At 45.5% G+C, this 26998-nt stretch overlaps 3 protein-coding genes across 5 annotated transcripts; all 3 read left to right on the top strand.

The window, feature by feature from the left end:
• The first annotated feature begins 213 nt into the window (after window positions 1-213).
• Window positions 214-4520, top strand: PRR11 (proline rich 11). 3 transcript variants are annotated; one of them, XM_040082613.1, is made up of 10 exons: window positions 214-264; window positions 928-1039; window positions 1451-1598; window positions 1813-1935; window positions 2200-2427; window positions 2571-2669; window positions 3196-3305; window positions 3422-3481; window positions 3572-3668; window positions 3997-4520. In XM_040082613.1, exons 2-10 carry the CDS (start codon window positions 930-932, stop codon window positions 4060-4062), a joined length of 1041 nt encoding a protein of 346 aa, XP_039938547.1. In that variant the 5' UTR covers window positions 214-264; window positions 928-929; the 3' UTR covers window positions 4063-4520. The 3 variants fall into 3 exon arrangements, with proteins under 3 accessions (XP_039938547.1, XP_039938550.1, XP_039938548.1); XM_040082616.2 differs by lacking the exon at window positions 214-264 and adding an exon at window positions 307-328; XM_040082614.2 differs by lacking the exon at window positions 214-264 and adding an exon at window positions 810-831.
• Window positions 4521-5035: 515 nt separating this feature from the next.
• Window positions 5036-9737, top strand: SMG8 (SMG8 nonsense mediated mRNA decay factor). The gene is made up of 4 exons (XM_040082807.2): window positions 5036-6686; window positions 7290-7435; window positions 7827-8702; window positions 9262-9737. Exons 1-4 carry the CDS (start codon window positions 5036-5038, stop codon window positions 9457-9459), a joined length of 2871 nt encoding a protein of 956 aa, XP_039938741.1. The 3' UTR covers window positions 9460-9737.
• A 1222-nt stretch (window positions 9738-10959) lies between these two features.
• GDPD1 (glycerophosphodiester phosphodiesterase domain containing 1) lies at window positions 10960-26604 on the top strand. Its single transcript, XM_040082651.2, has 10 exons — window positions 10960-11201; window positions 15243-15285; window positions 18498-18633; window positions 19237-19282; window positions 19842-19960; window positions 20565-20654; window positions 21378-21511; window positions 22003-22062; window positions 22806-22857; window positions 23331-26604. The coding sequence occupies exons 1-10, from the start codon at window positions 11066-11068 to the stop codon at window positions 23451-23453; spliced, it is 939 nt and encodes a 312-aa protein (XP_039938585.1). The 5' UTR covers window positions 10960-11065; the 3' UTR covers window positions 23454-26604.
• The last annotated feature ends 394 nt before the right edge of the window (window positions 26605-26998 follow it).

The raw sequence follows: 26998 nt of genomic DNA, 5'->3' as shown, positions 1-26998 counted from the left end.
GGCGCCGCTCGCCTCAGCGCGGCCGGGACGGGGCGGGGCAGCGCCGGCCCCTCTCCCGTGGAGCGCGGGCGCGCCTCGGCACGATGGCCAATCAGAGCGCGGCTTACATGCTCCGCGTGGGGGTGCCGGCAGAGAGCGGCGCTGCCATTGGCTGGGCGCGGAGCGGGGAGCGGTTTGAATCGGCGGCGGCGGCGGGCGCGGAGCGCGGCCGGGGGGACGGGACGGGGCGGGCCGGGCCCGGGACACCCCCGGGACACCCCTCAGGTGTGTGCAGCTGTGTGTGGGTGTGAGAGAGAGAGGAGTCCCCGCTCTCGGTGCGGGGTCCCGGGTGAGCGGGGCTGGGGTGTCACCGATCACCGGTCAGGGAGAGGCCCGGGCCGCCCCCGGCATCCTTCCGTGGCTTCTTCGTGTCTTTTGGCACCGTTCTCCCCGAGCGTCGTTTTCCCCAAATTCACTACTTGTCACGTCAGGATAACGAAAAACTGAATGTTTGTTTATATTTATTGTGCTTATGTGTTAATAGTTGTAACGTTTCTACTTAGTTTATAATATTTCTAGTTACCTTCCTGGTTTTTTATATTTGTTTATAATATTATTTATAATGAATTGCTCAGGTGTATTGATTTAATTAATTCATATTTTATTATGTTTATAATAGCTATTTATTAATGCTATCTATCTATTATATTAATAGAAAAGGGGGGGAGGAAAGCCCATATAAAATGGTGTTTTCTGTGCACAAACATATGAAATTAGGGATATATTTCCTATGACTGGTCCATGATGATTCCACCAAGGCAGCTGTGAATAACCTCTGACTGGATTTCTGAGGTGCAGCCTGTGTTTTTCTCCTTGGTGGCAGCTCTGTCCCAATCAATAATTTGCTTTATCTCTCTACATCCATTTTAAATTTGTCTTTTTCGCCAGTAATGGCAAGGTTTAAGAAATGCAAACGAAAACGAAGAGCCCGAGCAAAATTTCGACTGGAAAAAAAGAGCAATGCTGCAGTCCCCCAGGGCTCAGTTTGTCCCTCTCCACGGTAAGAGGCTCAGCTTGAATTTTGCTTTCTCACTCCATCCCTGGGTTTGCTGTTTGCTCCCAATGGCTCATGGAAAAGAGGGGAAGATTTATGCCAGGTGGATGTGGCACTTCATGATATCTTTTGGTGTTATTCACTGGAAGGTTGGGCGTGATGACCTTGGAGATCTTTCCCAACCTTAATATTTCTATGATTAATAACCAGGAAAAGCAATTTGAATAAAAAATTATTTCCAATAGGATTTCTCCCCCTCCCTCTTTACTGAAATGTATCTTGTCCTTTCCCGGATTCTGTGATCACATTTGCCCTGTAATTTGCTTGTAATTTCCACATGGTTGCTCACAGTTAACTTTTTCAAAGGCTGAGATGATAAATAAATTTCTGGCCTCATTCTGAAACGTTGTGTTGCAGGTCACCAGCTCTTCTCCCCCTGAACACGTCGCCAGTCCCACGGTGCTCCCGCTGGCCTTTAGCCTTGCCCAGCCTAAAAAGTGTGGTCAAACCCCTGACAACAGCAGCATCATTTCTGTATTGGTGGTGCCAGAGCAGGGTTGCACAGGTACATGCTTTCTTTGATACTAGATTTTCCTGTTTTAAATAGAAAAACAGATTTTTTTCTGTTTACTGAGTGGGAAGTGTTTCATTGGACCAATTTCTTTTGTTCTGTTAGTACCCCTCCTAAAAATCAGATTGATGTTTGGAAATAACCTGAGGAAAATCAACACACAAATACACATAATCTGCTTTTTTTTTTTTTTTTTTTTAATGCCTAGAGCTTTCAGGTGGTTAAAGACACCATATTTCCATCACAAGTCTACTTAAAGGAACTAAATATGTTCAGGGAGAAGCTGGAGAAGTTGGAAAGTGAATTTTCCAAGCTACAAGGAGCACTCCAGGTCAGTCTCAGTCCGACTGGGGCAGGGTAACATTTGCCTGCGTGAGAATAAGGAATTGTGGTCAGTGCAGATCCACTGAGACCTGAACAGCTCCTCAGGGGCATTCTCTGCACTCAGAGTTGCAGAACTGCTGCTACCTCACAGCAGGAGGGACCTGCTTGTATCTTTGTAGCTCAGCCTTAGCCAGCACCTTTGTTCTCTAAAATCCCACCTACTTTTGCGTGGAGATTTAATGTTCTCCTTATTTATTTATGTCACTTTCAGATGAACGGCGTGGCAGCTTTGTCTTCAGAGAGTTCTCTTTGCCAAAGGTGTCACAAGCCAGTCCTGGGTGCTCCTTTGGGGGCACAGATGGATCTTCCACCATCAGCATCTGTGCCTGTGTCCATCCCTCCTCCTCTTCCTCCCCCTCTTCCTCCACCACCACCGCCGCTGCCTCCACCAAAACTGCCTCCAGCACCTCTCCTCCAACGGGGCACAGCCTCCAAACTGGTAGGGAATTAGCAGCTTCCTCTATTTTTTTGTTTCCTGCCTGAGTTCTTTTTGGACCTGGGTCCATCAGCGCATCACTCTCTGTGAGTGCTCAGAGTCACTTTCCCTTCCTAATTTCCCTTCCAAACCCCTTTTGCTTTCAGGCACCACCAGTGAAAAAGGATGGCCCCGTGCACATCACCCTCAAAGACCTCCTGAATGTTAAACTGAAGAAAACAAACAGCAGCCTGAGGATGGACAAGGTAAACTGGGGGATGAATAGGCAGTGGTGAATCAAGGGAAGATCCACCCTGGAACTGCTGTATTTCCTGCTGCTTTTTCAGTGAATTGATTCTCATCCAAACACCCAGTGATCAGTTTCAAGTGACCATTCTAATTCTGCACCTGGGCTTTGGAAGGGAGGAAATAAAGCGACAAACTCCAATCTCACCTGGCACCCAGGGCAGATCTAATTTTACATGAAGGCCAGGGAGCTTTCATGTAGCCTTGTGTGTTATCAGCAGATTTTTGGGCTTCCTTTTGCCAAGCTGGAACTTTGTTGGCAGAAAAAAAAAAAAAACAAAAAAACAACAAAACCTTATTTAGGGTTTTTTTTTGTTGTTTTTATGGTAAAGAAATCTATTTTATCCAAGGCATGTTCAATTCTTAATAATTCAAAAAACATAAAAGCCATAAACCACAAAAAAAGAGTGTAAATATTAAATGGGTTTCAGAGTAGTGAGACCTTGTGAGGCTTTATTTGGGGTAACATTTCTTTCCTTGCTGTAGGAACAATCACCAGTGAAGCCACGCAGGGCGTTAATCACAGTCACAGATCTCCAGAGCGTTAGTCTGAGACCTAAATCCAAGCCATCAGCTCATGCTACAAAATCTTTAATGTAAGATGCTTTCTTCCTTGTTTAGATAGTAGATTTTTCTGTGTTAAACAGTGATTAACTTTTTTTACTGAGTGGGAAACATTTCATTGTACCAATTTCTTTTTTTTTCCTCTTAGTACCTCCCCTAAAAATCATATTGATCTTCGGAAACATCTGAAGAAAGTTGATATACAAAGGTCTGTTCCTTTCTATTCTCTTGAATTGTTTTTTTTTTTAATGTAGAAAAAATAGAAAACCAATCAAACTAATCATAATTGCCCTTTCAGAAGTCCTGGTGGCACTCCTCTAAATAGTAAAGAAAACACTGAATGTGGCTCTGGGCTAACACCAATAATGACACGGGCACTACGGCGCAAGTTCCAGGCAAGTCACTGTCCCTCTTCTTGGAATCATAAGGTGGCTTTAAAATCCACAGAATTCCCTACTGATTTAAGGACACTGCAGGATGGACAGGTCATCTGACAATCCCAAGAGGAAAAACTGCTTTTTTGGTGGCCAGTCGGGTGCCTCAATGCAACTTTAAAAGTCCTAGTTCCACTTTGCAGAAGAACAAAATGTGAAGGTTAACAGCATATTTTCTTTTACTGGTTGGTTGTGTCTGTTTTAGGGTGTCAGCTAAGAGTTGCACTGTTTTATCTCAGTGGTAATGAGCTCAGATATCCAAGTTCTGACCCTTCCCTTCTTTTGGCAGATGGCTCACCCGAAGAGTCCCTCGCCTGCACGGCTGAGTGCTGCAAACAGCTTTGATGAAAAGTAAAAAGGAAAAGTAGGTTTATGGAACAAACTATTTTCCATTTGTGGTCAGGAAGCCACTTGAATCCCATTTTTATCACACTCAGGCACATGTATTTTTAAGTAAATGTAGTGCACAGGGAAACGGGGCATTATGAAACCCTATAAAGCAGATTGTGCTTTTTACATCTCTCTTATATCTCTCAATTTGGTTGCATCTTCATTCATAATGGAAAAACGTAGGAAATTTCCCAAGTCTTTTTGACACCTGGGTGCTGCTGAAGCAGGGATTATTGTATTCCCAGCATTGGTGCTGCTTGTCATACAAAATATGTGTGTGTTTGCTGAAATTCAGTATTTTTATATCTTTTTTTAACAAACAAACAAACAAAAATCTTGACGGTATTTGTACAGTTTCAAAGAAAAGCAACAATTTAATGCACTAATGTTATTAAAGTGAAAAGCTGCAAGCTTCAACAAACAGCTCGAGTCTGTGGCTCCAAACGTCTGAGGCTCTTGCTCTGTATATCCCTGCTGGATGGGGTCTGATCGTATTAAAAGGCTGCTCCGCTAAAAGACCATGAACTCGACGCCTCCTTCCAAGTGCAGCTCACGGGCTGGGCAGAGCTTGTGCCGGGACGAGGGCAGAGCGCGAGTCCCGGGCGGCACAGCCCTATCCCGGCACTGTCCGTGGGAGCCCCTCCCGCTGCCCCCGGGGCTCACGGCCGTGCTGACCGGAGCGGCCCGGGGAGCGGGGCTGACAGGAGCGGCCCGGGGAGCGGGGCTGACCGGAGCGGCCCGGGGAGCGGGGCTGACCGGAACTGCCCGCGGCCCTCGCTGCGCTGTCACAGCCCCGCCTCGGTCCCGCTGCCCGTGCCCGTGTCCGCGCCCTCCGGGGCGGAGCCGCTCATGCGCGGGGCCGCGGCCGGGGCTCCGCCGCTTCCGGCCGGGAGCGGGGCCGGGCGATGCCGCTGCCCGGGGCCGGGCCGCCCGGGGCCATGGGCACGGCCGTGGGGCCCATGAGCCTGCGGGAGCTGCTGCTGGCGGCCGAGGCGGGCGGCGCGGCGGGCGGCGAGGAGGAGGTGTGCGTGGTGGGCATCTTCGGCAAAACCGCGCTGCAGCTCTGCTCCGAGAAGGAGGCCCTGGTGAGCACCGTGTGCGACCGGCAGGTGTTCCCGCTGTTCCCGGAGGAGGATCCCGAGCTGGCGGACGGCGCCGCGGGGCAGGAGGGGGACCCGGCCGCAAAGGACTACAACCAGCTGCAGGCGTACTACAGCCAGGAGAGCCGCGTGCTGTACCTGGTGCTCACCTCCATCTGCGACACGCCGCAGCTGCTGCGCGCCTGCGGGGACCTGGCGGCGGCCGAGAACAGAGAGGCCGGGCCCGGCAACCCCTCCGGAGGTCCGGCCCCGCTGCCCCACGCCGAGGCGCACGAGTTCTGGAAGCACCAGGAGAAGCTGCACTGCCTGAGCCTCCTGTACCTCTTCTCCGTGTGCCACATCCTGCTGCTGGTGCATCCCACGTGCTCCTTCGACATCACCTACGACCGCGTGTTCAGGGCGCTGGACGGGCTGCGGCAGAAGGTGCTGCCCTCCTTGAAGGCTGCCATCAAGGACTGCCCGGTCGGCAAGGAGTGGAAGCTCAACTGCAGGCCATGCCCTCCCCGTCTCCTCTTCCTCTTCCAGCTCAACGGGGCTCTGAAGGTGGATCCGCTGCCGAGCAGGGGTCAGGACCCCTGTGGTCATCTGGAGAAGCCACCCCCAAAAAAGCATTCCCCCAAGAGGAGGCTGCAGCACGCCCTGGAGGATCAGATCTACCGCATCTTCCGCAAGAGCCGAGTGCTGACCAACCAGAGCATCAACTGCCTGTTCACCGTGCCCGCCAACCAGGCTTTCGTGTACATCGTGGCTGGTGGCCCCCAGGACGGAGACGATCCGGTGGCCATGCTTCTCGACCAGCTCAGGAGCAACTGCACCATGAGAGAGACTGACTCGCTGCTGGCTCCCACCCTGTCGGGACCCAGGAGGTATCAGATGATGAGGCACGGCCGGCAGCAGCTCTCCTTCCACGCAGAGAGCAGCAGCTCCAGCTCTAGCTCCTCTGGGCAGCTCGTGGACTGCACCCTCAAGGAGTTCCTGTGGCAGCACGTGGAGCTGGTGCTCAGCAAGAAGGGCTTCGAAGACAGCGTGGGGAGGAACCCGCAGCCCTCTCACTTCGAGCTCCCGACCTACCAGAAGTGGGTGGCTGCAGCTCTAAAACTCTATGAGGTGACCATCGAAGGCAAAGACGATGACCCGACCTGTGGCGAGCTGAGCTCAAAAATCATGAGCAGCATCAAAGTTTTGGAGGGCTACTTAGACATCGACACCAAGTTCTCCGAAAACCGTTGCCAGAAGGCTCTGCCCATGGCCCACAGCGCTTACCAGTCCAACCTGCCCCACAATTACACCATGACAGTGCACAAGAACCAGCTGGCCCAGGCCCTGCGCGTGTACAGCCAGCACGCCCGGGGCCCAGCCTTCCACAAATACGCCATGCAGCTCAACGAGGACTGCTACAAGTTCTGGAGCAACGGGCACCAGCTCTGCGAGGAGCGGAGCTTGACCGACCAGCACTGCGTGCACAAGTTCCATCTGCTCCCCAAAGCAGGTAAGGACGCTCACTTGCGCTTTGGTTTCGTGGTTTAGTTTTGTATCTGCTTGGACTCGATGATCTCAGAGGTCTTTTCCAGCCCAGCTGATGCTGTGGTCATCTCTACAGTGGGATCGTAGCAGAGCTGTTGTGCAGGTTTCCTTTGTGTGGAGTTATGTTTAGGAGTCAGTCCGCTGTTAGTAGTTACTCTGATTTTAGTAGTAACTCTGATTCTGACTTCCTAAGTAAAAGCAATTACATTAGAGTCCTCTAACAAGAGGAGTGTAAGAACAAAGTTCTCTAAAAAGCATAAGCATCCCCCTTTGTTTTCAATAACCTGGTTGGTCAGGGAGTCAAAACTGATTTCTGCACATTTATTGCAGGCAGAAGAACTTTGAGCCTTCAGGAGGAGGCTGTAAAAACAAATAAGATTTGGTTTAGTGGTATAACCTCCCCTGGAACTTTGGATTATTAAAAGTGGGAAAGGGAGGAGTTGCGTGACAAACTGGTGGCAAATTATTTTGTGTATGTGTATAGCAGGGAGGAAGCAATGGATGAAAGGAATAAGGAAAGTTTTGAATGGTGAGCAACTTATGCAAGGTTGTTTGATTTTGCTTTTAGGGGAAAAGCCAGAAGCAGACAGGAATCCTCCAATTCTGTACCACAACAGCCGGGCTCGTTCCACTGGTGCCTGTAACTGTGGAAGGAAACAAGCTCCTCGGGAGGACCCCTTTGATATCAAAGCAGCTAATTATGACTTTTACCAGGTAACTGTTACGTCTGTCGGTGCTTCAAGCAGGGCTTTTGTTTCATCTGCAGAGACTGTATTCTGAAGTGACCACAAGTTTCTTCTCAACCTCATCAGCTTTTTGCTTGGGGGAGACATTTCTGGGAGCAGAAACGGGCAGTTCCAGTCTTTAGCTGTGCACACACACAGGAGCACCTGTCAAGGCACCTGTTTACACTTTGAATGTGTTGGTTCATGTAATTTTAAATAATTTTAATTTTAAATAATCAGGTCTGTGGGCCATGTTCCCATCGCTGCTTTGGTTCTCATGTGGTGCAAACCTCTTGAATCTTGATTGTAGCTGCTGAATGTTGTGGCTCTGAGCTCTCTCATCTCGGGGTGGGTACTGAACCACGTTTTCTTTCTCGCAGTTGCTGGAGGAGAAGTGCTGTGGAAAACTGGAGCACATCAACTTCCCCATATTTCAGCCAAGCACACCTGACCCGGCGCCTGCTCGGGACGAGTCATCGCCCGCCCCTCCGGAAGGCGAGATCGAGAAACTCAAAGAGAAAGAACCTCAGACTCAGGGGGAGAGCACAGGCCTGAGCTTAGCCCTGAGCCTGGGCCAGTCCACGGGCAGCCTGGGCACTTACCCACCCGATGCCCAGGGTGCGGGGGACAACGCAGAAAGCCACGGGCAGAGCGGGGACTCCAAGAGTGAGAAGAGGCCGAGCCTGGTAGATCGCCAGGCGTCCACTGTCGAGTACCTCCCCGGGATGCTCCATTCCAACTGCCCCAAAGGCCTTCTGCCCAAATTCTCCAGCTGGTCACTGGTCAAGCTGGGGCCTGCTAAGGCTTACAACTTCCACACGGGCTTAGATCAACAGGGCTTTATCCCGGGAACAAACTATTTAATGCCTTGGGACATCGTCATCAGGACGAGAACTGAAGACGAAGGAGACTTAGACACCAATTCCTGGCCTGCGCCCAACAAGGCCGTTCCTGGGAAGAGAAGCGCGGTGGTGATGGGAAGAGGCCGGCGGAGGGACGACATCGCTCGAGCTTTCGTAGGGTTTGAGTACGAAGACGCACGCGGGAGGAGGTTCATGTGCTCGGGGCCTGATAAGGTGATGAAGGTGATGGGAGGGGGGCCGAAGGAATCTGCCCTCAAAGCCCTCAATTCCGACATGCCCCTGTACATCCTGTCCTCGACGCAGGGACGGGGCCTCAAGCCCCACTACGCCCAGTTCATGAGGCTCTTTGTGGTGGTTCCCGATGCTCCTCTGCAGATCACCTTAACGCCTCAGGTAGGAAGTGCACGAGGGAATCTGGGAACAGCAGAGGCAGGGGCGGTTGTGGAAATATTAACTAACAAGGGCGACAGCAAAAGGGTGTCGAGAAACTCCAACTCAAATCAGCTTCGGCCAAGACAGTCCTGTCCAAAAGCATCTGTTACATCAACACTTGGGGTTTCTTAAACTTCAAGGTGCCAAATTTATTCTTTGTATAAAGTAAGTTTACAAAAACATTTTATCAAGGATAAGTTATTGGCACTCCTTGCTGTAATAATGGCTTTTATTTTTAAAAAAAACCAAAAAAATGCTAACAATGACTCTTTAAGAATGACTTTGTCATTTTAAATGTCGTGGAGAAAAGCAGTGACTCATTGCTCAATTATTATTAGTTACCATTTGAATTTAGGAGGTGAAAAAAAAATTAGGAGGTGAAAAAATGTTGGTTTTCTTAACTGGAGAATTCTTCCATTTTTCTTTTAACACACATTTGAAAAAACTCCATTAGCATTTTATTACTTTTTAAGGTAGTAACGATGTTTGATTACCAGCTCACCTTTTCTTTTGGTTTTAGGTTCAACCAGGACCACCACCCTGTCCTGTATTTTACCCCGAGAAGCAGGAAATCACCCTTCCCTCTGATGGACTCTGGGTGCTGAGGTTTCCCTACGCCTACGTGACAGAGCGGGGGCCCTGCTTCCCTCCCAAAGAAAGCCAACAGTTAATGAGCTACAAAGTTCTCCGAGGAATACTGAAAGCAATTACACAGTAAGAATGGTTTTGGGGTGGATCTGTTTTGGTTTAAGAAGGCTGTCTTCAATCCACTTCGTGGGTTTTGGTTTACCCAACAGTTGTCACTGCAATTGTGTGAAGCCCGCACTGTATTTCACTGGAACGCGGTAGGATTGGAAATAAAGTTGATATCAAAGCAGGAAAAGGGATCTGAGACATTTTCCATTTATTAAGTTTTCATATTTATATGTTTTCATATGTAAAAAAAAAAAAAAAATAAAAGCTGGTTTTCATAAAGTGCTGATCCTGTATTGCTAGATGTTTTGATGACAGTGCTTTTCCCCATCCTTTTTACATACCTATTTAGGAATATTCAAAAATTAGCACTGCCTGAAATCAAGTTTACTTTGCCATACTGAGGCAATGATGGGCAAAATCTTTTCTTTTTCTGAACAAGCTATTTGTATGTAAATGATGCTTTTAATGTGATAATGGAAGAAATCATTTTGTCTTGGAAAAAAAGATACTGCAGTTCTGATGGGTATTAACAGCAAAGCCAGAAACTGTGCTCACCTGTATCAAGTGACTCTCGGTGCCAAAAAATCAGCCACAGTAAATCAACTTTTAACTGAGGTAAGTTGTATGCTGAGACCTAATTTAATTTCTAGAATATTTGTTTCTAATTAGCATGCACACAAAATTTAATTTGCCAGTTTGCTATAGTACAATAATTATACTGTATGACCGGAGCTGAGACCTGGTTTCTGCTCGGAATATGACATCTCTGAGGGCCTGGGTGAGGAAAACACATCTCTTCATTTGGAATACATGGTCTTTAAAGATCCTTTCCAAGCATTCTATGATCTTTTAGGGTCTGGGTGTGGGAAAAGTGTCCCTCCCACTCAGAATATGACATCGATGAGGGGCTGGATGAAGAAAATACATCCAACCCTGCATTTGGAATATGATTATCTCTGAGGGGTTGGGTGTGGAAAATGCATCCCTACTTTTTCAAGTATGACATAAGAGGCTGGACTAGATGATCTCTAAAGATCCAACCCAGCGATTCCATGGTTTTGTGATGGCTGAGGGGTTGTGTGGGGAAAGCGCATCCCTCCCATTTGGAATATGACGTCTCTGAGGGGCTGGCTGTGGGAAAAACATCCTTCCACCTGTGAGGAGAGAGCCGGCACAGCCAGGTGGAAAATAAAAGCGTGTAATTGAAAATTACCCCACAGCACTCGCCAAGCTCTTTTTGACCGTGACAGCCCCGCCCGTGAGGCGGATGTGTGGAAAACACATCCACCTGCCAGCGGGGAGCCGTGGACGGGGCGGTGGGGAATTAAAGCCCGTAATTGGGAGTTACCCCCACAGCGATCGTAAAGCAGCGGCGGCGGCTGCGGGCAGCCCCTCACGGCCGGGCGGGAAGCGAAGGGAAGGGCGCGGGGCCGCCGCGCCTGCGCGCTGCGCTCCACCCGGCGCCGGGGCGGCTGCGCGGGCGCAGAGGCTCCGCTCCCTCGGAGCCGCCGCTGCCTCGGAGCCTCCGCGTCCCGCAGCGGCTCCGCCTCGCCGCGAGCCGGCTGCGGGCTGGCACAGGGACAAGGACCGCGGCAGGACGGGCCGGGGCAGCCGGTGACAGGCGCAGGATGTCGGCCACGCTCTACGTGCTCTCTACGCTGGGTGGATACGTCCTCACCTCCGCTCTCCTCCTCAAGTGCCCGGGGCTGCTCCACCGGCCCAAGCGGCAGCGCTTTCGCTGCCGGCACATCTCGCACCGCGGCGGTGAGTGAGGGGCCGCGGGGATGCAGGGGAGGGGATGCGGGAGCCTTTCTGCTCTCCGCCGCTGCTGAGGGACGGTGCCCGCCCGGCTCCTGGCGCTCGGGGCTCCGCGGCCCCCGGGCGATGCTCCCTCACGACCCCGGGCCGCTGCTCTGTCCCCCCGGGCACGGGAGGGTCGTGAGGGGCTGCGCCGTGTCCGTGGCTTGCAGCGGGCTCCCTTAAACCTTCCTCCCACAGCCTAATTTTAGGTGCCACCTGCTGACCAGTGCCTCAGTTCAGCGCGGAATTAATCTCCGAAGTCCAACCGAGCCAGCGGAAAATCAGCTTTTTTTTTTTTTTTTTTTTTTTTTTTTTGGCGTGGAGCGTGATGTTTTTCCTCTCAAACGTATCTATATTTTCTTCTAACGATTCTGTATCCTGGTATTTCTCTCCCCAACCAGAGGGGCGTCTGGCTGTTGCTTAGATCAGGTGCAAGAGATCAGTTCTCTTGCCTCTGACTCTGCCTGTTTGCTTTGCTTTCAGGGGAAACAGAATTTGCTGTGGCTCTGTTCTTTAGAGTCAGGCATGTTGGTTCTGTTGAAAACAGCTAAAAGGTTTTTAAGTTTCTTCTACCTATTCTAGAGCACTGAGAAGAGGAAGAAAACGCAGCCAGGTGTGTCTTCCTGCTCTGTAGAGATCAGTTCTGTGCTTTTTCCTGCTGCCTCCCTTAATTTTTGAAAATAGGTAGTTTACTAGTAAATATATTTTGATATTCTGTGTAAGGGAGGTCTGGTGCTGAGTTTAAACAGTGTTTCATATCTTACCTGGTGCTAGTTTATGCAGGGGTTGATCACAGTTTTAGCCAGTAGTCCTTAACAAATGCTGCTGCCTTGAATTATCAAAATGTGAAAACTGGAGCTGATCTCTTAATGATTTTATTCCTATTTTATTTTAAACTAAACTTCCATTTAGTTTATTTGACAGTTTAAGTTTCTTCATAGCTTTAAATATAGCATAAAATGTAGCTTTTGGCGTAGAACATCTATATCTTCTGTTGCTTGGTATTTATGTTTTTCCTTCAGTGAAAGAAAAGGTTCTTAATTTTAAGGGTTTCCTGGTTTGGTTTTTTTTTTATCTGTAGGCTGGTAAAAACTTTGCAGGCGACTCTTGGAACTTGGTATGATCCCCTTAATCTTCTGTTCTCGCTCCTTTGCGAGGACCTTAGTTAAGGTACACGGCTCTGAGCCTCGAATGCGAGTGCTTGGGCCGGTTGCTCTAAGCTCCATCGGAACAGCAGGAAAGCCTGGCTTAAGGGAGGATTATTCCTCAGGCATTCAAAGTGCACGGTCTGTGAATTATTCCTGTGAAATCCACCTGGGGCAGGAGGGCAGCCCTGAACCTTGCAGCGGCTTTTTGCTCATCTGAGGATGAAGATCGCTCGTGCTTTACTCTCCTCGGTGTTTATTTACCCTGTAACATAAATTCCTGCGGGACTTGAGTTCTCCTCGGGCTTTAGTCACGCTGTAGCTTTAGACCCAGTGTCAGGTTTCCTATTGCATTTACTCCAATTAACTTGGGAGATCAAGGTAACGCTTGTTTGGCTTTTTCCTCCCTGAGATGAAACCTTGTATAAAGTTTTTTCAAAAGTCTGATTCTCCTTCAAGAGTCATCTCGCATCATTTTGTACGATCATCCCTAAATTATTTCTTAATTTCTCTGTAATTTTAAAATTGGTCTTTTCTGGGAGCAATTATTGAGTCTTGATATTCTCTGTTGATGCCGGCAGCCCTGGATTGCAAGGTCTCTGAGAGAGGGTACCGTGATAATTTTTACACAGAATAATTCAGATTGGAAGGGGCCTCTGGAGGTCCCTTCCAGAGCAGGTTAACCAGGACCTGGAGCAGTTAGGTTTTGAACACATCCAGGGATGGAGTCTCCACAACCTCTCCAGGAAGTCTGTTCCAAAATTTGATCACTCTTACAGTAAAAAAGGGTGGGTTTCTTACACTTATGAATTCCCTGTATTTAAATTTGTTCCCGTTCCTCTTGGTGTGTACAGGTGTTGGATCATCCTCAGCCTCTCACTGTACACAACAATCTCTCATCCCTTAATTTTCACCACCCTTCCTTGGATTTACTCCAGTGGATCCATGTCAATTTTGTGCTTTGGCGCCCAGAACTGGACGTGGTGCTCCAGATGTGGTTTCAGCAGTGCTGAGCAGTGGGGAACAATCACCCCCCTTGACCTGCTGGCCCCAAAATCTCCTGAGGGTCATCTCCTTGAGCCAGTGCTCGATGTTGGCTCCCTCTTGGCCGTGGTGGTGCTTGCAGAGTGGGGATGCGCCCTCATTAATGTCTGGATGTGGCATTTTGGCTGGGGAAGGTCAGTTCCTTGTAGGGAATGCAACAGCACACGAGCCCGTGAAGCTGAGGGTGTGTTTGAGGAAGTGTCAGAAGCCCTTTGGTCAGCCCAGCCTTCTCACTTTTCAGGGGAGAAAATTACTTGGATCAAACAACTTGTGTAGCTCCCTTTTCTGCTGATTTAGGATTCCTCTTTCAGCTGATCTTTTGACTTTGTTCCTCATTTCCCCCAAAATGCTACAAGTCAGGCATTTGACTCACCACTCCTGACATGTCACCATCCCTGGCCCTTGACCACCTCCCTGCCATGTGATTCGTTAGACCAGCCACTTAAAAAAATTATTTTTGGAACTTTCTGCCCAGGAATGTTAAGATACTCTTGCTCTGTTCACAAATTGAAGACTTGAGTCAGGTGTTTCTGCCTTTCCCTCACAGTTCAGGATATATGGGCTGGATTGCCACAGCTGATAAGTTATCTAAAAACCTCAATTATTATTGCAGTTAATTTGTAACTGATCAGCCAGGTCCTGCATAGAGGCTTCCCATTTGTTAGGCAGTCACCAGATGGTTACCACGAGGTTCTTGTGCTTTCCTTTGTCCCTTGGTTCACTTTTGCCAGAATACCCAGTTGTGCAGTGAAATCCCCTAAAATATTGGTGACTGTCTGATCACAGAAGCTGCTGTGGACTCACCGTGTTGTTTTACATGAAACCCTGCAGGTTTTTGTCATCGTGGTTCTAAGTCTTCCATTTTGTAAACCCAGCTGAGAACAACAATTTTTAAATTGGTGGTTGTGCATTGCTTTAATTAAGTAACTGAGCACAGGTTTAGGTAAGTATGTCCTGGTGAGGTCTTGTTAATAGGCAAGGCCTTAATTGGAGCTCTTATAATTGCTGTTTACAAAGTCTGTCATTCATTGCTGTCATAGAGCAGTTAAAATTTGCATTGATATCTTCATCAGCACGTGTATCTTCCTGAGGCTGTTGTGTTTTTCAGTCTATAATATTGCCTGTCTTTGAGGTGGGGAGGAGCCACAACCTTTTCCAGTCCATAATCAGGCTGATTTTCAAAGATTTTTGTGCAGAGAATGCTGGTTTAGGAGTTCAGTCCTGCCAGAGAGAAAATTAAATTTGCTTGTTTCATTTCTTAACTGAAATTGATGCGTTTGATTCCTTGTGTGTGAGACCTCCCTTCTCCAGCAGCACAAACCTTTATTGACAGATCTGAGCTGTTGGGGGAATATCCTTGCACTGCAAAAGGAGGTTGTCATCTATTTGAGCATCACTGGATTATATATTTAGGGAGTCAGCTTTAGAATGTCATGGGTGCTTTAGTTCACAGCTTTTTGATTTTTTTCCTCTTGTTACTCTTCCCACCAACTCTCAAATAGATTTTTGCATATACTGCCCCTGTGCCTGGGGGGCTTATTGTCCTAGCTAAATACCTCTGGTAAAATAAACACTTTGGTTTGAATATTCAAAGTGGTACACAAATCCAAGGTAAGCTCTTTTTAAAATGCATTTTACCTGGAGAAGGTCATGTCTCTCCAGTAGGTTGGTGGCAACAAAGATTTCTGCCTTGAGCTTCATCCTCATTTCTCAAAATCTGTCTATTATAAAACCTGTTGTTTTATAAATATGTTTTCAGTGGGACTGAGGGGAGGAAAAGGATTTTGTGTAAGTTTTATTTTTGTTATTTCCGTAGGTGCTGGAGAGAACCTGGAGAACACAATGGCAGCCTTTCACCAGTGAGTACAAAAGGATGAGAATACCGAAGTTAGGTGTTCTCAGTGTCTTTAGTGGGTGAAGCAATCAAGGGAGGTGGGACTGCATCGGTTCTTCGGGGTTACAGTGTCCTAGTTCTGAAAGTCAGCTCTCCTCTGGATGGCTGCTGTGGATTGCCAAACATCCACTCCAGTTTCACCAGGACTCGGGATACCACAAATTATGGTCTGTGCACACTAACAAATGGAAACAAACCCTCAGGGCCCGAGCCGTGCTGGCCAGTAAAACCAAACAATACTGTGCTTAATGGTGATTACTTCTATTAATTTATTTATCAATATAAATCAGAAAATGCTGCTGGTTTTGTTTGGCTTTTTTTCCTGCACTCTGCAGTCACGCAGTGTGTGAAAGCCTCTTACTCAGGGGTTTAAAATGGGGTGGGGACCAGAAAGCCTTTTAAGCCTCAGTATTTAAATCGTAAATTTTAACAAGGTTCTCAAAGGCATTTAAAGAAGAAGCATATCTAAAACTCCAACTGCTGCTGAGAAGGGACCACATTATGCATGCCTCCTCTTGGTTTTGTTTGGGGTTTTTCTAATTTGCTTTGTGCTGAGGAGCCTCATCAGTTTGCTGTTTCCCTGCAGCCTGAGGGGTGCCAGCTTTCCCAACCAAATAAAAGAAAGTACTGCACTATTTTCTATCTCCATGGAAGCTCAGCATAGTTTTGTGTGGCTTTTTGGTTTTGTTTTTTTTGTCCTGCTGGCCTGCCTTTTTTCAAGCTTGCTACCAGACTTTCTGCAAGTGCTTCTTTCTTTTTTTTTTTTAACTATTTCTTAAATTTCATTTCATATCACACTCATTCTGTACATGAAGGGCTCTTGCAATGCAAGTTCCTCTGTAACCTATTCTTATTTTATTCCCAGAAATAAGCAGTAATGTTTAGAGTAAGGGCTGTGCTGAGGGTAATGTGTTTTGTGATGATGTTTTTTCTGACTCTCTTCTGCCCATTTGAATTGTTTCAGAGTTGTGATGGAACAAATGCATTGAGGTCCTGTTTTTGAACCCACCACAGCTGCCAATAGCAAAGCTCATCTGAGTAAAGACAGCCAGGGTACCCCTGCAGGATGCAGAGCAGTTCCCTCCTGTTAGGAGTGGAAATTCCTCTGTCACTTTGGGGAGAGGGTACAGGCTTTGTCTGTCCCATTTGCTCATTCCCCTCTTCACAAGGAAAGCAGCAAAAGGAATGGGGTAGAAAATCAGTGATCTGGCTGGTGAAAAACGGTCAGGATTGGCTCAAACAGTTGATAGGAACTGATCAATTCATAATCCATCAGATTCTGTGTGGAGCCGGACAAGGTGTGTCTGCAGGAGCTGCTCCTGCAGGTTTGCACAAGCAGGAAAATTTGGCTGTTGCTGTAGTTGAATCCAGAAGAGAATGTATGTATGGGGGGAGGAGGCCTTTATTTATTACTTTCAGTCTTTATGCTGCTTAATTTACAAATATTCTGGAAGGAAGTTAAAAGCTTTTTGTACCATTTGTACAATTTTTTAAATTTTATTAGGTAAAAGGCATAATAGATAAGGGGACTATAATCTCGTTCTACCATATTTAAATGCTTCTGTGGCAGTTTTAGATAATAAAGTAACAGATTTTAAGCAAGAGCACTTTCACCCTAATTTGCAAATGCGAGCCTACCTCACAGCATGAGTTCTGGAGCAGTTGGATCTGAATCCACAATGATGTTCTGAATCTGGAGCCTTCTCTGGAGCAGTGTGAGTTTGACAGAAGAAACTGATTTCCAGCTGGGACAGCTCAGCACTTGAGGAAGCTTATTTAGCAGTGAGCTGCTCGTAAGGGCCTGGCAAAGTCTCAGATTTGTTAACAAGGAAAGTTGTTGTTCTCTCCTCTCCGTGCAGCATCAGCCCTGACTTTTTTAAGCAAGAAATATTGCTAATAAAATCTGCTGCTGAAATGATAAAACATGAGAACATCTCCACATTTGGCAGATCTCCTGCAGCAGATTTGGAGTTGCTTTCTCTCTGGAGGAAAAAAAATCACCCAGTACAGCCTGTGATTCTTCCATATGTAACAGGATTTTGTTCCTCTCCTAATTCTTAATTAGCAGCACTGGCAAACAGTTCACAAATTGGCTTTAATTTGACAACCCTCCTTGATCATTATCCCTGCTGGACCAGAAATTGTGTTAAACACTTAGGGGAGTATGTTCTGATTTATTTTTTTGTTGCTTTGTTGCTACATTTGTGGCTGTTCATGGGCTGTGTTCAGCAGCCAATAAAGCCCAGGAGGAAAAGGCTGTTACTGAATTTACAGAGCTTTGGGTCTCAGGCACAGCTCACAGGTGGTGTTGGTTTGCTCAGGTGGATTAAAAGGTTTTGAAGGAAGAGTTCAGGCTTTTATCTGTCTGCTGGAAGGACATCTCTTTTCTGGTTAAATCACCAATTCCCTGCTCATTACAGCAAAGCTTTTTTTTTTTTTTTTTTTCTGGTGTGAGGTTTCTTGTACTTATATTTCATCAATATAATTATTACTTTTTGCTTTCCTTGTTCCTCTTATGAACCAAACTACTATGGAGTAGATTTGGGATTGGATTAGAGCTTTTCAAAGCAGTGGGTTGGAACAGAAATAGCTATTTTGCTTTGAAAAAGATGACTGGATGTTTAGTGGTTTATTTCTTTTTAATTTAAATTAAAACTTTCTCATTAACATAGTATTTTGAGGTTGTTTTGCTACCCAGTAATACAGCCAAAAGCTTGGCAGTTCCACTTCTAATTTCCTGATCTATCCCTTCCTGATTCAGCTTTCACACCCCTGTCATTTGTTGTTTCTAACCACAAATTCAATTTATTTTTTTTCAAAACCTCACTTCCTCCATTGGGCAGATGTGCTGCTGCTCATAAACACCCCACTCCAAATGCTGAACCAATCCTTTAGGAGCAGGTTTCTCAATCCTGGGGTGGCAGGCTGCAATCCACAGGTGAGCTTCCTGATTCCTATGGGAGACAGAGCCAAAGATCCCACCTCTGCTTCAAGAGATGTTGTTTGTTCTTACACGAGCCCCCCCACTGTAGCAGAGACTGTGAGGATTCCTGTTTGCTCCTGGTTGTGCAGCAGGATTGTGAGGATTCCTTGCACCATTAAAGCACCCAAAGCCCTCCCAGTGGGATTAGTTTGTGGAATGTGTCGGGTTTGGTTCACGGCAGCCTCTCCTTGCAGCGCGGTTAATCTGGGGACAGACATGTTGGAGCTGGATTGTCACCTGACAAAAGATGAGCAAGTGGTTGTGTCCCATGATGAGAACCTGAAGAGATCAACAGGAGTTGATGTCAACATATCTGACCTCAAATACTCGGTGAGTTGAGGAGAAAATGCCCTGGGGGGGGTGTGGAAAAATGCATTTGTGGGGTGGGCAGGGGGGCTCTGTGTGTGCCTGGTGCCCAAAACCAAAGGAGGGAGGATTCATCTCAATAAAAAACCTGAACAAAAAAAGCACCCCTAAACTAAAGCACCCTCACTAAACTCCCTGTGCAGTGAGGGGATCACACCTGGCACATTCCAGAGGGTGATTTACTCCTCCACAATCAGCTTGGGTGCATGGCTCTGCAGCTGGGATGTTTTGTCACACTGATTGATGGCAGAGTGACAAAAGTTCTTCCTGGTGCCACCAGTTTTTTTAGTGGGAAATCTGGGAGATGAATTCCCCACCCCCCCGCCTGACAGTGGAATTTTCAGCGTTTTCAGACATCTGGGAATGGTTTACCTTATTCAACTACAGGTGACATAAATCTAAGAATGCCAGATAGTTCAATTAATACTGAAAGTGGCACTGCTAAATCAGTTTTTTGGATGAGAAGTGGCTTATGAATTATCATTTTTTTTTTTTTGGTCTTTTTGAAGGAAGGTCATGATTATATCCCTGCATTTAAATCGCTGTTCATTCCCCTTTATTTTTAAGGAACTTCCACGCTATCTCTGCAAGTTGGATGTCACCTTCCAGAAAGGTGAGATGTTTGTCTCTTGCTGTTTCAGTTTTCCATTTTGTGGAGCGTGGCAGTTTCCTGCTTTGGCAAAGGGAGTAGAAAAGTGCATTTGCTTCTCTCAATATCATGATAAAAGAAGTTTCAAAAGAAAAATAGAATCCTGGCTGTAGAAACCAGGTCAGTAGTTACTGTAGGTATGACTTGGAGTTCAGTAGGAAATTTTGTTCCCGTTTGGTCTTTTTCACGTTATCCTCATTGCATTTGGTGTGTGGTAACTGAGCCTGTGTTTGCTATTTCAGGATTTTAACATTGCCTGCACTCCTACTGTTGCTAAATACTGAGTGAATTTCATGAAGTTAAAACCTGAATGTGCAACATGCTCAGGGCATTTTCATTATGGAAATGAGCTTGTCATAGTTAATTACAGCTGAATTAAGTCATTTTTTTTGTTTAAAAACGTGATTATCCTCAGAGCTTTATACTTTTAATAAAGTTTTAAGGTAACGAGTGCTCTGGCATTTCTGCTTTTAGCTGTGGCTTGTTAAAAGTGGCCACAGCAGTGACAGATTTGTTTCCCCAGAATGTCAGTGTGAGGGGACCGACAATCGTATCCCACTCCTGCAAGAGGTGTTTGAGGCATTTCCAGAAACTCCTGTCAACATTGACATCAAAATGAACAACAACGTGTTGATCAGGAAGGTATGTGAGAATCTGCTGAGCTGAGGGGGAAGGCAGGGCAATGATGTCAATATTCCAGAAGTGTTTTTGGAGTTGTGGCAGTCTGTGATACCAAGATCTGTGTTCTTGGACTGCTTCACCCCTCACGTGTCGGGTCCTGCTCCCTGTGTGAGGTAATACAGGAGGCAGAGAAGGGATCTTGTGCAAGATATTCTGTAAAAGCTCTTTAGGACCCTTCATCTGGATGGGAAACTGCTGCAGCGCTGCTGGAGACACGTTTGGTTTGTACCTTATGGGAAGGGTCATCTTAGGGACTGTGACTCTCCAAAGCAGCCTAAAAACATGATGTTATTGTGTAGATGTGTTCAGCACAGAGGGAAATCTTTGCAGCAAATACTGTTTTGTCATTTAGGTTTCTTGGATTCTTTAGGGGTTTTTTTTGTAGGTACAATCTGTTGTGCTGAATGCCTGTTTATTTCCCGTCAGAGCATCACAACCACCTTATGATGAGAAAGAGTAAAGAACTCCTTCCTCTAACGATTCCCCAAGCAAGCAGGGTTTCAGTTAAATAATGCTGCACCTGATTTCCAGCGGCTCAGTGTGAGTTGTGCTTTCTGTGCTGCAGGTCTCCGAGCTGGTGAGTCGGTACAAGAGAGAGCACCTGACCGTGTGGGGCAACGTCAATTATGAGATTGTATCCAAGTGCTTCAAGGAGGTAAGGCTGAGTCCAGCTAAGCTTGGTGACTGTGTGCTGACAGAACCTGCAGGAAAGCCTGCAAATCAAGATTTAACCAGCTAGGCCAGGCTTCTGCTCGTGGTGAGAAATTCTGTGCCAGCGTTGTGTTCTGCTTGCTGTACTGCTGAAAGAAGACAAGCACAGTTAACACCCCTCCACCCTGCCATAAAATACTGGAGGAATTAAGCTTAGGCATGTTTTATTCTTGTTTTATGAAATTTAGGGCGTTGCAATTTTATGCTGGGAGTTCTTAGAGCCTGTTTTGCACATCATTCATCTGATAAAAAGCAATTTTTCTGAGGATTGCTGATTGTCTGTGTCTTTGCATGAAAATAATGGATGTGGCCACTAGTGGACACAGTTGCATCAGCATAAAGCTGTTATTTCACTGCTATAATTCTCCTTTTTGTGCTGAGGAAATTTACAATTTAGAATTAAATTTAAATTGTGCTTAGTCCAAGGGAGTTATGTACCTGAGTGAGCTCCATCTTGTTGATAGTTCAGTCTAGTTGATTATTTCAATTTATCTGTGCAGAACAACACCCCATTTTCTACCTGAACAGCAGTTAGATTTATTCCTATAAGGCAGCTTCATCTTGGGTGTGATTGCTGAACTTCAGACATGCATTGATGAATAAATTTAATCGCAGCAGAGTCAAAGTCTACCAAGATAACTGAGAATCTCTTTCCTGGTTCCTGCAGAACTCTGACATTGCCACCATCTTCTGTGCCCAGCGTGTCCTCCTGCTCCTTGGCCTGTTCTACACTGGTCTGCTGCCATTCATTCCCTTCAAGGAGGAATTCTTTGAGATTCCCATGCCTTCCATCATCCTCAAGTGAGTTCCAGCCCAGCGGTGGGTGCTGCACTGGCACCGGTGTAAACCCTGATGCCTCCCTGAGCGCTGCTCTTTTGGGCTGAGGTTGCTTTTCTGTTGGTTCAGGCACGTTTGGATGTTCCTGGGAGAATTCTGTGCACAGTAATAGGTAGCAGTTCTGTACTGACAGCTAATTCTTGCTCTTTTCTCTTTTTTTTTTTTTTTGAGAATAAATTTATCTGATAGGGCCACAAGACAGGTCAGCAGTAGGGTGGATATGAGATTGCACAGTCTCTCATTCACTCAAAGTGCTGGAGAATTCTCATCTCTGCTGCTTTTCTTAAATGTAGCTCATTTCTCTTGTGTAACCCAATTCTAAGTCACTGTCTTGAGCAGTGAAATTACTGCTCTAATTTGAGCAAGATTAATTCTTTATGTTCCTTTTGCAGGAACATCTCAACTAAGATCTTAATCTGTGCTCTGGTAATTTTTGGTTTCCTCTTCCTCAACAGGCTGAAAGAACCAGAGAAGATGTCAAGAAGCCAGAAATTTATTATCTGGCTGGCTGACACGTAAGATTTTCGTCTGATTAAATTTTTATTTATATTTTGCCTTTATATCAACACTTGACTCAAGCAACTAAGATTAGCTATTGCTATATCTATGCATTATATATTAGCAATTTCTTCCAGCTTTTAGTCAGTGCAGGATAAATCAGATTCAAATCTTATGTTCGTGTGCTTTATGTTTTTATTTTCCACACACTGAGGCTTTCTGAGGTGCAGTAACAGTGGGAATTATTCCAATTGTGTCTGTGAAGCTTCTGCCCTTAAGTGTGCTCAGCTAATTAACATGCAATTAGATGCAGAATGCAGATCTCATGGATGTGACTGTTTCATAATGTTGTCAGAGGAGAGACACTTTGCCTTACAAGGAACACTTTGCATTTCAAGAATATCTGTGCTTCAGAGGGGATTTAGTCACAGGTTTTCAGTGGCTGCAGTGTCTCCAGGCTCTGATGTCTGTTAGTTTAGTTTCTCCAGGAGAATTTCATGTCTTTTGGTGGGAAGGATAAAACATTTCCTGAAAGCAGAGGGGTTGGTTCATCAGCCATGATATAAGGTACCTGCAGGGTGAAGGATTTCTCTGCTGGGTTTGATCTTCAGCAGAGCTGATACTTGAATTCCTTGAACTGGAAGTTTTCTAGAATTGGATTTCTCTTGTGGAAAAAGTATGGGAACTTCCCTGCAGGAACAGACATTGACAATTCCCTATATACTTGGGGTTGTTAATTAATCTCGCTCTCCTTTCCCAGGCTGCTGATGAGGAAAGCACTGTTTGACCACCTCACAGCTCGGGGCATCCAGGTACGGTGGGGCAAAGCTAAAGGGAGAATTCAAACCAGACACACAGACCTCAAAGAGTTCTTCTTCCCCCCAGCAAGTTCTTTGTGTTTCTGGGACCAGAAAGATTGGTGCACTTGGAAGAACGAGTTTTTCATTTAAATCCCTTGAAGTTTAGGGTTCTGTTTTGTTTGGTTTTTTTCCCCACTTGAAACTTCAGCCTATAAAATCTGCAAAACTGGTTATCTGATGGGCTTTCACAAAATAATACTGACTTCTAGAAGAAGCTGAAGTCTCAGGTAGTGGAATTGGAGTCACCATTAAAAAATGTCCTTTTTGGAAGATGAAAGGGGGGGAAAGTCCAGCATCACGGGGTAATCATTTCTCAGTTTAAATATGCAGCAACATCTGTCTCACATCAAACAATTCAGGTCAAAAAGTCACCTTAAAAAAAATAAATTCCTGTAGTAACTTGGTGGTTGTGTCCCATTTCATAGGTGTACGTTTGGGTACTGAATGAAGAACAAGAATACAAGAGAGCGTTTGATCTCGGAGCCACTGGAGTGATGACAGACTATCCAACAAAACTGAAGGAATTCTTACATAATTACCCAGCATAAAGGAAGAAAACTGAGAAAGTCCTTCCAGAACAGATTGTGAGCCAAGGATTTTCCTCATTAAAAAAATAATTGGGGGCAGCATGCACAGATCATTTTTGTTGGAAAGCTGTAACTGATGATCTGTTACCTTGTTGTCAAGTCACTACCTAATGTAAGGGTTGTCTATTTATTTTAAAACTTTAATGACATAGTTTACATTTGTAAATAGCTCATTTAGCAACAGCACACTTCACAAATGGTGATGATTAGGAAGAGAGTTGCCTGATAAGGTACCTGTAGATAATAAGCATTATCTTGCCTGTCACAAGTGTTCCTAAGCAGCTGTCAAGACATGTCAGTTATTCCAGTTATATTCTAGTGAGCAGAAACTGAAGAATTTCAGAAAAAGTGTAGCCTGTGTGTTTGCATTTCTTGTGTTGCTTTTAGATTTCAGGTAACTTCTAGAGAGGAAAAAAAAAAAAAAAAGAAAAACAGGCCCAGGAGAAATAGCAAAGCAGACTCTGTGGCTGGCCAGGTAGTGAAGTGTACTCTGTGAAGGTGATCACTTTGTAGCCAGAATTCACTCAGTATAGATTTATTCCATTATTCTCACTGACAAGAACGTTGAACTTAAGTTGGAACTGGATTTAGACCCACTCTGAGGTGATGGCAACACTGTCATGTGTTGGTCCAGGCCTAAACACAGGATTTAATTCAGGACCTGGGTTTGACACCGAGTTCCACTGCAGGGTCCGGGTTTGCCCCTGGCTCTGCCCTGCCTGCCATGGCAGTAGCTGGATTTCCAGGATGGAACATTGCACTTGTTACAGATTACACTCACTTTAAAATAGCCTTTTCACAACATCCTAAAAGTCTTCTGCACATTTGTTGTTCTTGATGAAGGGGAAGTTGTTTTTTAGGGTGAGGGACCAAAGAAGACTTGGGTTTGTTCAGGAGTCTGAGAGACAAATGAAAATGTTCCCATTAAGTGAGTTCACCCCAAGCAGATTTTTCTGTGTATTTATAAAGGGAGGAAGCGTCAGCTTAGAATGTGTGTAAACTTCAGTCTTTTCTCTCCACAAAAATGCATTCAATATCCATCAAGTTCATGTGCATGGACGTGGAAGTATCTGGCAAAAAATCCAGGAAAGCCCAGCTCTGATGGAATTGGGTTAGGCAGGAAGGCATTTCTGGAAGCTTCCCGTGCTGTTGTGTCCTTGTGAGCAGGAGTTCCCTGTGTGTCAGACAGGTTGGAGCCTGCAGTGCCCTTGTGCCTTGGTGTGCTCATGTCATGGCTGGGGGTTCAGGGGGTTGATTACTGTGAATTAATTACACCCAATGTGTAGAGCTCAGTCACTGAATCATCAGACGCTCTCTCTAAACAAGAGTTTGGGTCCAGCAGTGTCTGTTTGTTGAAGGAACTTGATGTGAAAATAATAGATCTTAATGCTAAACACAGGAGCCAGATGTGATTTTACTGCAAGGAGCACCCACTGTGCTAAAAACTGATTTTTAAGTCATTTTTCCCCCCACTTGGTAACTCAGATTTGGGGGGTTCTTGTTGCACCCTCCCTGGCTGCTGTGCCGTGTTTCTAAGTGTGAAGCATCTTTGCTGTTCCCCTGCCTGTCAGGAGGCTGTGAGAATGCCAAATCCATCTGCATGGAGAGTGTTTGTTTCTGCACCACAGTTCCTTTCTGAGGAAATATGTCTGGATGAAATGGAAAAAAACCGCTGCATTTAGGATTCAAGTGAACATGTGCTGATGGGGGCAGATGAGTTAATGTTGTCCTTTTGAATATCTGCCTGGTGAAGATGACTGCAGATTCGATTTCCTCCTAATTTAATCAGCCTTGTTGCTTATTGAATGGAAGAGAGGAAAATGTAACTTCCTAACTGTTCATGGGGGGGAAAATGATGAAATTATTTATTAGGTACTAAGCTGTTTCCCTTTCAGACCAGTTCTGTCTGGTCACATAAGTGCTAATAATCAGTCAAGTCACAGCTCTGCCTGCTTTTTAGAAGCCACAGGATAGTTATAGAAAATGCTCCACATGCAGCTCAGTAAATTTAAAAAATTCCACCTTTCTGTCCTAATCTGGGTTTATTACTGGTTTGTAGCTCCTGATAGTTTTTATGCAATGTGGATTTTTTAAACTCTTGTTTTATTGCCGTTGAATTTCTAGCACGTGCACCAATATTAAGGTGCAAATATAATTATGGTTTTAGAGAATACTACCAAAACATATTAACGCTTTTTTTTTGTTTAGGTTAGGAAGAGCTAAATTTTAAAATAACAGTTTTGATCCCTGACTTGCTTTTTTTCAAGTTTCTCTCAATAAATAAACAATTTTCCATTATTCTATATTGGCTGATAAAACACAGGTGAAATGACAGTATTTCATATTTAATTTTAATATTTTTAAAGTCTCTCTAGTAGTAGAGGTGGAAACTTCTGCCTTGTAAAATTCTCAACACGTTTTTGTCAGACCACCAATGTTCTTACATCTGATGGAGCTTCTGACTGTGCTGTTTATACATTGACCTCTCTTGGATAAATCTGCTGCTCAATATCTAAAATTTGATTGGGAGGGAGATGATCCAGCGCTGGAAAAGCTGCTGGATTTATTCCTTCACCTGTTTGGGCTTTAGCACCAGAGCTCAGGTTTGATCTCGTGAGACAGAAAACGTTCCATGGATGAATCCCAGTGCACAGGGCTTAGGCCATGATAACTGTTTGTAACAAAATACCCTGGAACGGGGGTAACTGTAAAACATCTGTTGTATCCAATCCTTGTTTTGAATATTCCAGAACACGCTCTGTGATATTTTTTTTTTTTTAAACCACTTGTACAGAAAAGCTCTTGTTGAGAACTTGCACAACTGTCCAGGAGGATGTTCAGTTAATCTCTCTCTCTCTGAGGAGAGATTATTTTCAGGTACTTTTAACTCTAAATATTGTTTTAACACTGTGTTCTCAACCCTGTTGCAAACTGTTTTATGTATGAAGGATGATTGCATGTATTTCATGCACTTTTAATTTGCAGGAAGTCTCGTGGACCTCTCTAGCTCCAAAGCTATGCAGTGATCTTTCTTTTCACGTGACAAAAGGTTTGATGCTTTTGAAATGTGGCACATTAAAACATCTTTGCTCATAAGAGATCTAAAACTGAATGCTTGTTAGGTGTGACTTCTTTCCCTAAAAACCTAATCCCTGAGAGTGATTTTGTGTTTACGGTGTCGTTGGTTTGAGTCTGTGCTCACAGAAATTCCACTTGCAGCAACTTTCTGTCCTTGCTGTTGATCAGCAGGATAACATTTCCTCTAGTGCTACAGGAAAAATTCCAGCTTTCCTCCTGGACTGCCATTAAATTACATTAAATATTAGGTTTTAAGTGTGATTTTAAAGCCTTGAGGGTTCATATTCAGGTAAGAGAGGTGAAGTGGGGATTCGTATGTTATAATATTTAGTAACTTTTAAAGGATTTTTCCAGCACGATGTCAGGATTCTCCAGCTGGCTGTGGATGCTGTTTGATTTCTTGAAACACACCCTAAATCTTTGGTTAA

The sequence above is a fragment of the Hirundo rustica genome, chromosome 19 (genome assembly GCF_015227805.2).
Source record: "Hirundo rustica isolate bHirRus1 chromosome 19, bHirRus1.pri.v3, whole genome shotgun sequence".
NCBI classification, from domain to species: Eukaryota; Metazoa; Chordata; class Aves; order Passeriformes; family Hirundinidae; genus Hirundo; species Hirundo rustica.
This window is presented reverse-complemented; position numbering and strand designations above follow the sequence as displayed.